Genomic DNA, 11,849 nt, shown 5'->3' with positions numbered 1-11,849 from the left:
TCTCACCCAGCCGCACTGAACGTCTTGCAAACTGTAAAGCAATAAGGAAGGGGAAAACCTTCTTATTTGGAAGCAATTGTAAATGTTTTTCAGCCACTTCCCAGCCTCTCCAGGTAGGTTTTTACTTTTTTTTTTTTTTCACAATTTAATCACCCGTTTGGTGTACAGAGAGCGGCACCTCGCGAGGGAGAGCCGAAGTGCTGCCGGCTCAGAGCTGCAGCCCCGCAGCAGGGGGGGCAAGGACAGGGCCAGAGCCCTTCATCCTATAATCATGTGGCAGCTGGGGGATAAAAGGGGATAAGCGTGACGCCGTGAAGGAATGACAGAAGGAGACGGACTAACAAAAGGAGGGAGAAGAGTCAAAAGAGAAAGAAAAGCGGTAAGGGACAGGGTTGGAATTAGGTGGTCTTTAAGGTCCCCTCCAGCCCAAGCCATTCTACAACTGCACCTCGCTACGAGGGGATCGATAGCTGCCCTGGCAGCCCAAGGCCTGCACAAGTGGCCAGGGGACAGCTCCAGGCACTGTGCTTACCAGAAAAGCCATTATTGCAGTTGCAGAAGGCTTTGGGACAAGGTGAAGTTGGCCGCACCTACCAGCAGCAGCTGGAAGCAGTTTGGGTCTGTGCCCATTAACGTGGTTTAACACTCGCACACACCTGCCCTGCATGGCACAAGGTGCAAGTTCCAGGAGGAGGAGGGAGCCCCGGGGCGGCACTAAAACCCTTCAGCTGGAACAAAAACCTGACTGTGCCAGTCCTCGGACTGAGGCAGTGCTGCAGGGGGGCTGCTGTGCCTAGGCACCAGCAGCCAACTGGGTGGCCTCTCCCCCAGGAAGCTCCTTCAAGCCTCGCTGGAGCCACAATGATCAACCACCCCGGCTTTGTCACACTTGCAAGCACATTTTCTGGTCCACGGGTTTGCTCTGCACCACCCCATCACCAGGCCAGGTCACTGGGCACCGCTGTTTTACCTCGGGCATGGGCTGCCCAGATGCTGGCAACGCAGGAGGGCTCCTCCAGACACATCTCCCTATGCCCACGCACCCCGAGAAGCCTCTTGTTCCAGCCACAGGAACCAAAAATCCCCTTTGCCATCTTCACATGCCCTGGGCTCACTGTTCTCCTGGGGGGCACTGGCTGCTGTCCCACACCCGGATAAGAGTGGGGAAATGGGCTCGAGCCCAGACAAGGTCCTACCCTGCCAGGTTGGGGGCTGAAGGGGTTTTCACAGGCCTGTCCCTGTTTCTGCATGAGCTTCTACAAGCTGCTCAGTATTGTCCCTGGTCTGTCTAAGGTGCTGAAATCACCCCAAATACCTTTTTTTATTGTCACGCATGGCAGTGGAGGGATTCATGCACAGCAATGGAGGGATTTGTCTTTTTCCTTTAAAGTCAGGCACGCTAAGCAGAGTGATGTTCTCACACCACATCAGGAATCAGCTCCTGACCTTGCCTTTCTCTGTAAATTGTCTTCTAGGCTCACAGCTAATGAAAGTCTATTACTGAGAGGCCACATAAATCCCCTAATATCCCTGGAACAAAGAGGGAAAATTAGAATTTCTTTCAGAGAAAGGAACCAGAATATGATGAATTCAGAAAGCCCAGCTGCTCTCTGGGAAAAAAATGACAGCAGTTGTTCCCAAACTGAAGTACGTACGTGTGAAGGGGAGAGTGGTTTGGTGGAAACAAATGAGGAAGAAAGTAGCTGGACGAGACCTGAGAGAGTCACTCAAATGGGAAAAACTGGGAGCAAAAAAAACCTTTTTACATCTTGTCAGTGTGTCCTAGAATTTGTAATGTTTTGTTTGATGCAATACAGAGAGGCAGAGGAATTTGCCATAAATATGGTTTGTAGGGTACAATATCTGTTTGAAGCACTGGTGGCATATTCCACACCCCGTGTTTGTCATGACAAGTGGGGAGGGAGCTGCAAGTTCACCCCTGGCCCCCAGTTCTTGGCTCTGCTGCTCGGGCAGCCCGCGCGTTGCGACAGCCGGCACCGGGCGCTTGCACAACCGCCGGGACAGGCGGCACGGGCAGGGCTGGACCCTGGACAGCCGGACAGAGGGCCGGGCGGTGGGAGCTGCCCGCAGCCCTGCCTCCGGGGCAGCCAACCGGGGCAGGATGCTGAGCACACCCCCGGGCAAAGTCCAAGCCCGGCTCTGGCCACTGGAGGAAGGTGCCAGAAGGAGGTCGGCATGTGGTGGGGTGGTGTCTTGGGGCACTGAGGGATGGGTTTGGCCATCCCACCTGGGGGTGGTGGCTCATGGTGGCCTCATGGTGGCTCATGGTGGCCAGGGGAGGGTCCGGCTGGAATGAGGAGACATTTCTCCTCAGAGTGGACAGGTTGCCCAGGGAGGTGGTGGCGTCATCGTCCCTGGGGGTGTTCAAGGAGGGGTTGGACGTGGTGCTTGGGGACATGGCTCAGTGGGTGACACTGGTGGTTGGTGGCTGGAATTGATCATCTGGGGGTGCCTTGCCGACCCCACAGCCTGCGGGGCTATCATGGCGCCCTCACGGCTGCGTGGGCGCGTTAGTGAGGGGCGGTGCGCGCCCCTGCCTTATACGGCGGCGCCGCGAGCCTGGCCTCCCCCCGTGACGCGCGTGGCAGCGCCCCGCCCCGCCGACGTCAGCGCTGGGGCTCTCCGCCGAGCCCTCGGCCGGGCGCTACCACTCGGCGGGCCGGCGGGGGGGGAGGAAGGACGAGTGCCGGTGCCGGTGCCATGTACCAGGGCCCCGCGCGCTGCCTGTGCCCGCTGCTGCGCCGCGCCGCCACCGCCAGCACCGCGCCGCCACCGCCCCGCGCAGGTGGGACCGGGACGGGAGGGGGGCAGCGGGGGGGGCACCGCGACCTTGCGGGGGTCCCGGCGGGCGCCTCACGGCTTCTTCTCCACAGGGTGCCCCATGGGGGGCGGCGGCAGCCGGCTGTACGGCGCGCTGGCCCAGACGCTGAGCAGCAGCAGCGGCGGCAGCAGCGGCAGCAGCGCCGCAGCAGCAGCAGCAGCGCCCCGGGAGCGCCGCGGGCAGCCCGAGGCGGAGCCGGAGCCCATGGAGGCGCGGGAGCTGCTGGCCGAGTGCCGCCTGGTGCTGCGCCGCCGCCCGCCGCGGTGCCGCCGCCGCTTCGTGGACCTGCGGCAGGGAGCGGCCGGCGGCCCCCGGCCCATCCGCGTGATGCAGTGGAACATCCTCGCCCAAGGTAAGGGGGCGAAACGAGCCCCTCCCGGCCGGGCATCCCGCTCGGCCCGCCCGCTGGTAACCTGCTGGTAACCCACCCCCGCCCCTTATTGCAGCCCTCGGGGAAGGCAAGGACAACTTCGTGCAGTGCCCCATGGAGGCCCTGAAGTGGGAGGAGAGGAAGTGCCTGATCCTGGAGGAGATCCTGGCCTACCAGCCCGACATCCTCTGCCTGCAGGAGGTCGACCACTACTTCGACACCTTCCAGCCGCTGCTCAGCCGCCTGGGCTACCAGGGCACCTTCTTCCCGAAGCCGTGGTCGCCGTGCCTGGACGTGGAGCGGAACAACGGGCCCGACGGCTGCGCCCTCTTCTTCCTCAAGGACCGCTTCGAGCTGATCAACAGCGCCAACATCCGCCTCACCGCCATGAAGCTGAAGACCAACCAGGTGGCCATCGCCCAGACGCTGAAGTGCCACGAGACCGGCCGGCTCTTCTGCATCGCCGTCACACACCTGAAGGCCCGCACGGGCTGGGAGAGGTTCCGCTCGGCGCAGGGCTGCGACCTGCTGCAGAACCTGAAGAGCATCACCCAGGGGGCAAAGATCCCGCTGATCGTCTGCGGGGACTTCAACGCGGAGCCGACCGAGGAGGTCTACAGGGAGTTTTCCAACTCCAGCCTCAACTTGAACAGCGCGTACAAGCTGCTGAGCCCCGACGGGCAGTCGGAGCCGCCGTACACCACCTGGAAGATCCGGCCCTCGGGAGAGTGCCGGCACACGCTGGATTATATCTGGTATTCCCAGCACGCCTTGAACGTGAACTCAGCCCTGGGCTTGCTGACTGAAGAGCAAATTGGGCCCAACAGGCTGCCCTCGTTCAATTACCCTTCAGATCACATGTCCCTGGTGTGTGACTTTAGTTTTAACCAAGACCCTGACAGACTCCTATAACTTGTTGGAATGCCACCCGGTATTGCAGTGTCTTAATTCACTACTGTTTTATTTTACTGAGAACTTTGGAAGCTGTTAAGGATGAGGAAGTACTGTTGACTAAACATTCTCTCAGGCACTTGTTTGGAGTTACGCTTGCCCTTCAGAGCTCGTTCATCTGTAGCCTCTGAGGGAGGAAGAGAGGAGTCGAGGTGGTGGTGGTGGTCTTGCCGTATTAGGGTGTGAAAACTGGAAGGGAAACGAGTTTTATCCTTTCACTAACCCCTGTGTCTAAGGATGTAATCCTCTAATGAATGCGGAGGCCTGAGTATTTAAATTAAAGCACTTGTGTATGTAAAACAACTTGCCCTGGCAGCATGCTAATTTTGTTTATGTTAGGCTTGTGCCAGTACCAAAGGGAACAAGGCTCGACTTCTCAGTCACATTCTCCGACCTCTCTCTGTTGCAGTACAAAGGAAGGTTAATGCAGTTCAGACATGAACAAATCTGAGAGCCTATTAGTGTAGTCTGCTAATTTTTACATGACTTAAGATAAAGATTGTATTCAAAGTGAATAGACAGCACAGTGTAAGGGAGGTCCCCTCTGGTAGGAGCAAGTGAGGAGGCAGAGGCTCACTGCTGGGTGTCACACAGTGATAGCCTCGCCTGCCCAAACGAGCACGTGTGTGTCCCTGACACACAGGGCCTGTAGCTAAACACAGTAACTGGCACCTTTGTCCCTTCAGTACTTCCCTCCAGAGGGCATGCCTAACCACAGAGTATTTTCTCATCTGCTTCAAGCATTACTTTTCTAAATGGTTTAAAGTTGTCTCGTTAACTTCGCAGTTTCAGTAAAGGGCCAATCTCTGTGTTGAAAGACTTCTTTTATTTATCTTCAGAATCTAAAGCTACACTGGAACCTTATTAGAAGATAAAACCTATTTATTGAGGGAATTTGGTGATCCTGTACCTGACTTGAAATCATACAGCGGCAGCCTTCAGGAGCACACGCAGGTCCTTTCCATGGCCCAGTGCCCAGGCCATGACAGAGGTGGGGTTGTGTGGTAACTCTTGTGCGTGGCGTGGTGCTCAGTGGTATGATGTGGGTATTGCGTAGATGGATTGCAAACATGCCTCTGTGCCAGAAAAGGGCAGAAAAGGTAGAAGAGAGACCAATAGCTGGAGTTGGGCTGATGGTTAGATAGTTTGGAGAGACAAGGCAGAGCAAATAAAGCGGTACTTCCATGTAAAGTAAAGACTTAAATGTTCTGGGTGTTTATTAATAAAATTCCATGGAAAAAAAGTAATGTCTCTACTGCCATCTTTTTTCACTTCCCTATCATAAATGGGTGATCTCTACTGGTGACTTTCCTAGCTTCAAATCAGTAGCAATGCCATGGCTTCCAGACCTACTTCCCTAACCCCGTGGTCCTAATCTTACAAATGGCCTCAACTGCTCTGACTTCATGACAAGTGGTGTTTCTCAAACTCACGTACCCAAGCTTCACAGCAAGCCTGTAGGGAAAGGTGTTACCTGTACAAAAGTTAAGCTGATTTCTCCCCAAGCTAATGATGAAGCCTAGACCTTACATTACTGCAAGTATTCCTCTTCCAACAGTTGTCTGCAGCCACAACCCCGGCCAGCACCCATCTCAGAGCTGCACAGCAGGGTGCAAGGATTCCTCCCTGAGGGCGCTGCCAAGCACAGCACAGCTGACTCCTCGCACCAGGCAGCTCTGTTTGTCATTTAACTTTTAAAACATCACCTGAAGAGCAAGAAAAGACAGGTGACTGCTTTCCACAACCCATGTTACTATATTTGAGTTCCATACTAATCTGAAAACTATAAAAACACCCCATTTAGGCAAACTCCTCAAGTGCTGTGTTGCACAGCTGTAGCACAGGGGCTATGCTGCTAACCCTGGGCAGGGTGAAGGCGATGACTGCAGATTCATGACTGCAGATTTTGTTGAACACTGTTAAGGGGCTGCTGTGGGGGAGATCATGGACCAGAGGTTCAGATTCCAGCGTTAGCAACCAGATTGTGCAGTGCCACCTTTCAAAAACAAATCCAAGAAAAAAGCGCCTAATTTCTATTTTTCCTTTTGCCTAAGCAAAAGGAAAAATTTTTCTTTTGTGTACCAGCCAGAGCCAAGCTGCAGCACCAACACCGCTCCCATCGCCACTCCCAGAGGGGGATGGAGGTATTTGGGTGGTTCTTACACCACTTTACTCAGACCCTGTTTTTAAACAGTAATTGTGTGGGGACAAACAGCGTGATTTCTAGGATCACTGCAGAGCCTTTCTGAAGTAAAACGGGCTGGGACTCTTATTTCACCCCGAATGCTCGACATTAAGTGTCCCTGCTTCATGTCCTTACAGGGCAATTTTGAAGGGGTGCAGGGAGGGGGGATGTGAAAATCATACCTCCCTGCTAGAACGCAGCAGTGGACGCTTTCCGATACATTTTAAGGAAAGGCAGACAAGACTCAGAAATTAACTGGTGATTTCCCGGTCAGTTTTGGCCTTTTTCCAGTACTTGCTATAAAATATGCTCTTGCAAATGGACTGTTTTGGAAAGCTTAAGTGAAATATTGCCCTTGCTTTTGTTTTACTCACCAAGAGGCAGGCCTGCAGCAGTGCAATGCTTTTGCCTGCTATAAATATCAGTACAGTAAATATTTTTCACAGGAAGGAGGAGGAAGGTTTTTAATTTTTTTTTTTTTCTGTGCAGCAGTATGACTCTTACAATAAAAATTTCTTCAAAGCCCTTCTTGTAGCTGCCTGCCTTATAAGCACACCAAGGCTAGAAGTCTCAACAGATCCCCTGCTCTAATCTTGAATAGAAGCTGCATTGGCTTTAGCAGTGGTGATTTTTCCCCTGCCCTCAAGCTAGCCAAGGGAAGCAGTGACCCACTTCATTAATTTGCTGAAAGGCAGAAGCTGCTGCAAGCTTATTAAAAAGCTAGCTGCCTTGGATAACAATTAGATCAGAAGTAGATACTGTCACTTGCACCTTTCCCATTTAATAAGCTTAATACCTACTATTTGATGGCTCTACAAGGCAGAAATTGAATTTCAGCTTGTTCTGGCTGTGAGCACCTTCCTACACAACCGAGATCCCCACTGCATGTGTCACGGTACGAGCTGAGGCTTCAGGCACCCTGCCACTTCCCCACCAACTACCTGACCACCTCTGGCTCACTGATCCGTGATCAGCTCAGACATAATTCTCCAAAGTCCAAAAATTGATTAAATCAATTAGCGGAGGACCCCTAGGCCTTCCCCAGCAGCATGCTTTACTCAGCTCACTGGAGTTGTGCCAAGGCACAGAACCCTTCACTGAAGCACTCAACCTGAGATGCCAGCAGAAGTTTTTGCCAAAAAAAGAATTTTGGTTACAGGTAGGAACCTTGCTCTTCTGCAGGCCAGCTGTAGAAATCCTCAGGGAGAGGCTGAATGCCTCCTGTAAGCATGTCTCATTACCAAGATGACACAATTCTCGAGAATAACTCATCTCAGATTAATGTAGAGGAACCACACGCGCACACACAGACAAGCAATGCTTGTCTGCACCCACGCAAACACATTGAAATCCCTGCCTGTGAAAGGCTGTCCGTATTTATATCTAGCAGCTAAATATTTAAAAAAAGAGAGAGGGGTACAGAGGCATACAGTTAACAAAAAGGGGCTCTGCTGTCTGAAGCCTGGCTGAGCACCCCTTCCATCTCAGTTACAACACATCTTCCTACAGATCCAGACTCCCACAGCACCTAACACATCTGATAAACATCCCCGGGCAGCTGGTACACAGTGTGCTGCTCACTGCGTGGCCAGGGGAGAGAGCCAAAGCACCGCCACCAGGCACAACAGGGGCAGTAGCTGCAGCACCTCGGGGCACGGCTGCGGGCAAGCAGCAGAGAGCTGCTCCTCCATTCCTTTCATTCCTGCCATTACATCACAAAGTCCTGGATCTAACTTAAGAGAAGGAGGTCGTCAGCTGGAAATCCTTTCCAGGAAGACACTTTGGCCCCAGCCGACCTCCAGCATGTCTAAATTAGGTGTGGGAAAGGTCTTAACTACAAATACTCCAGCGATATACATTTCATGCGGTGAGATACTGCGTCTTTTACACAAGATCAAATAACGGCCGTTTAAAAAAGGGTTTCTTACAGAAAAGACAAACGTGGGTTTAAAAATACTATTGATTTCCTCCGTGTTGTCATCTAGATCCTATCTGTTCTACCTCCACAGCATGCCTCATTGCCTGCATGCCTCTCTTTGTACTGCTCCGTTTCCCTTTGTCCAGAAGAGTTGCCTCACAAACTTCCCAACAAACCTACCCATTGCCCAGCTTCCCCCTGCTTCCCTTTCCAACCTACCTCTTCCTTGGCAGCACAAATCCTCTTCCTTCTTGTACACTTCCTGCTGTGAAAGTCTTTGTCCTCTACTCCCAGGCTCGGAAACACCATTCATCTGTAACCACCTCTGCTTCTTTGGATTAACTGCTGGTGGAAGGGATTGCTGCCACCTACACCAAACTCATTTTCCTGCTTCAGGTTGTTCGTTCATTTGTTCTTAAACTGTTTCCCTACTTAGAGTACAAAAAAAAAAAAAAATAATAATAATCCTTTCTCCATAGGCTTCTAAGTTCCCCACAGGCTGGTTTGGCTGTATGGAGCTATCCCCACATTTCATTCCAAGGGAAGAATGGAGCTTACTGCTAGGACTCTGCAGGTAACTCCTTCTTCTGCATTAAAAGCTAACATGAAAAAATAAACTCTAGTGCAACTATTTAACACTGGCCCCCTTTATCACTCCTCAAGACTTCAGTTCTGGATTTCTGTTTAATCTGCTCCTCCAGGCATGAAGTACCTACATGGTCACTTAGCCTTTTATGACTTTGAGATGACCTGCGTCCCTGCTGCAAAGGCTTTCCAGAGCATCTCGCTAGGAACTTGGGGTTCCTCTGGGCACCTGGGTACCCACAAGGTGAAGCGATGCTTCTGTGTTGTTTGCTGTCATACCCCCACGTGGATCCTCATGAAAACAGGGCAAGCTGCCATGCACCTATTTTAAGCAACGCTCTTGCGCATGGGCTGTAACTACCGAGTAATTCACGAACTGCGTGTTCTCACCCGAACCTACCCTGATGTGATGTATCTTGATACCCACAGCCTAAGTGCAACTATAAATGTAAACCCTATTTAGATCATTACTTCATTAAGAGAGGAAAAAAAATATTATCTAAAATCATTTACTTGTGCAGAAGCTGAAATATTTACAGTTGGAGATGTCAAAGATAACTGCATCAAAAGAAGCAGCAGTGCAACTTCCTATTTCTCTTTCCTCACAGTTTCTACCTACTGCTACTTTCTACTCGCCTCAGTGAGATCAGAGAGATGAGTACACTCGAGTAGCTGGGTCTGCTCACTTCCACCTTGACTTTGCAGTGCAGCCTTAGGAAATTAAGGTGTAGCTGGAGGAATATTAAGTAGTTCACAGAGCTCTCGAAGTTATTGATTCTCAGAGTCATTTAAGCAAACCCTGTTTTCTTTGCATTAAAGCAACTGAGAGTGCTCATAAAGTTACCACCTGTCAGCTGGAGGGCAGGAACTTCTAAAGCTACTGAAGTAGAAACTGCAAGTACTCATGTGATTAGCTACAACGCAAGAGCACTGAGTATGCTCACCCACCTAAAAAAGCACAGGAGAACTAGACCCCTGTCAGAAGTTACCTCACCAACTACTGCAAGCTTCTCAGATACTTCCGTGAAAAATATTTCAGTGTACTGTGTGGGAGAGCTGCTCAGCCATTCAGAGTATAGGAGTATTGGGGGGGTTCCAAATTTCCACGCTATGTCAGCTATCTTAGGCTGAATGCCTAGAAGATTTCAAACAAGCAGAAAAGAAGGTTAAGAGATGAAACCAACATATTAAAAATAAAAAGCAGACCAAACAATTAAATTTCATTTCTATATTTCATTAAAACCTACTTGAATACACTTTGAAACAAGAGTACAACAAAATAGAATATACTTCAAATGTTGAATATACAAACTATTATAGTTCATTCTGAACACTGGTACTTCCCTCTTTAACTAAAAAAAAATTTACAGGTTTAGAACTACCTGACAAAAGCTCATGCTGGGTGTGACCTTTCAAGTGACAGAGTAGAGCTGAAACTGAAATGTATGCACAGATGTCAAGGCTAAGTGAGAGACACAGGCATATTACAGCAAAAGGCCAAAAGCCTGCTGCCATTTTGTCCACAATTAAGAAATTTAGACAGACTTTAACTACCATACAAAATATGTTACATGTAATTCTATAACAATACTGTGCTAGGTACAAGATTCTTTAAAAATTTGTTTTTAATAAAAAAGCTTTACACAAACAAGCCATTAGCTTATTTCAAGAAAGATAACTGAAAATCAGTCTAAGGCTTTTGTTTTAAATCTGCTTAAGCTATGATACAAAAATCCCTCTAGGTTTCTGTCTTCTTTTAGAAGCTCTTAAATCTCCTCTTATATTTCACATTCTACAATACCTAGTAGCAGAGTTTTTCACATAGCACCAGTTGAGTACTGTGGGCACACAGTAGTGATTGCTGGTTTGCATATAAAACGCACCGAATTTGCCATTTTTAACAATGAGACTTTCCTCTCCCCCTGAAAGCTAAAAACCAAGGCAAACCTCTCACACAGCTCTTTTTTAGTGTTCCAGCTCTTAGTGTAACTTGATAACGTAGTGAACTGTTTGGTCCCTTTTCAGTTTCTCTATCATTCCTTCTCCATAGGTTCAGCCGTTTCCCAACTGGAAGAGGCAGTTTCTGTCAGCATAGCAATGTGGTTCAATTCCCACTGAAACACGGGAAAATATATATTTTTTTTTCCAGTAAGTCTTCAACATATGCGTGTTTATATAACAGTTCCAAACTTTCCTTTTCAACTTGGTGATCGCGTCCACTTCCCTCCCCCAATTATGTCAGTATAACCAAACGAGTAACAGTCTAGAAGTCCACGCAGCCTGTTCTTCATTTCTCGCACGTCATGATTCCTTCTGTTTTCACTGCTACAGGAAGGGCAATAGCTGAGGGCGTACTAACTACTACTACGTGGGTTACAGTCTTGCTTCCGTCTGCCGGCTTCTCTTCTTGTACAAGCTGCAGCGTTTTCACTTCCCGTTCCTGTTTTACAGCCGCTGTGTCTGATTTAACTTCTGGATTTTTTATAACCGCGCTAATGACCCTGGGAGGAGTCTGGCTGGATGCCTGCTGAGCAGGCACCGATAGTCTCATTACTGGTGTCCCGTGAGCTATAGACACTGGGGTTAGTGCTCTCACAGCCAGCGGGGTTCCAACGATGTTAATACTTCCCGACCCTGTCAGGCCCGTTTTCGTTTGTAACTGACACTGTGTGAGTTGCGTGGCGGGGATTGTAATGATTTTGGCAGGCTGCATTGTGATTTTGTCTCCGTTTTCAGCAGAGGTTGGCATCACAGTAGGGATTGTCTGGATTACTACCTTTGGAGTTGTCGCTGTTGTTGGGCTCGTGTTGGTTATTAGCGGCGACCCTGCGTTTACTGACTGTACTGCCACGGTTGAAATTTTCTGTCCCAGAGAGGTCATTACAACAGGCACTTGCATTGCCACTCGTACAGTCCTGCAAAATAAAGACATATGTTTAAGTCAAAACACTGGGTAATACTAGTAGAGCTGAAAACAGAGATACACAGATCCAGAACG

General features: G+C 50.0%; 2 protein-coding genes across 4 annotated transcripts in view; one reads left to right on the top strand and one right to left on the bottom strand.

Moving 5' to 3' along the window:
- The first annotated feature begins 2,651 nt into the window (after window positions 1–2,651).
- Window positions 2,652–5,389, top strand: NOCT (nocturnin). Its single transcript, XM_084286379.1, has 3 exons — window positions 2,652–2,806; window positions 2,895–3,194; window positions 3,289–5,389. The coding sequence occupies exons 1-3, from the start codon at window positions 2,722–2,724 to the stop codon at window positions 4,122–4,124; spliced, it is 1,221 nt and encodes a 406-aa protein (XP_084142505.1). The 5' UTR covers window positions 2,652–2,721; the 3' UTR covers window positions 4,125–5,389.
- Window positions 5,390–10,064: 4,675 nt separating this feature from the next.
- The window catches only part of ELF2 (E74 like ETS transcription factor 2), a 32,532-nt gene continuing 30,747 nt past the window's right edge, over window positions 10,065–11,849 (bottom strand). For all 3 annotated transcript variants that reach the window (XM_084285475.1, XM_084285477.1, XM_084285476.1), the window contains one exon: window positions 10,065–11,766. In XM_084285475.1, coding sequence (XP_084141601.1) covers window positions 11,139–11,766 — 628 coding nt within the window. In that variant the 3' untranslated portion in view covers window positions 10,065–11,138. The remainder of the gene's footprint in view (window positions 11,767–11,849) is intronic.

This window comes from Netta rufina, assembly GCF_964035555.1.
Source record: "Netta rufina genome assembly, chromosome: 4".
Classification (NCBI taxonomy): domain Eukaryota; kingdom Metazoa; phylum Chordata; class Aves; order Anseriformes; family Anatidae; genus Netta; species Netta rufina.
This window is presented reverse-complemented; position numbering and strand designations above follow the sequence as displayed.

Coding starts and splice junctions, on each gene's coding strand:
- NOCT (XM_084286379.1), top strand. CDS start 2,722: ATGTACCAGGGCCCCGCGCGCTGCCTGTGCCCGCTGCTGCGCCGCGCC. Junction 2,807..2,894: donor GCCGCCACCGCCCCGCGCAG/GTGGGACCGGGA, acceptor TCTTCTCCACAG/GGTGCCCCATGGGGGGCGGC. Junction 3,195..3,288: donor GTGGAACATCCTCGCCCAAG/GTAAGGGGGCGA, acceptor CCCTTATTGCAG/CCCTCGGGGAAGGCAAGGAC.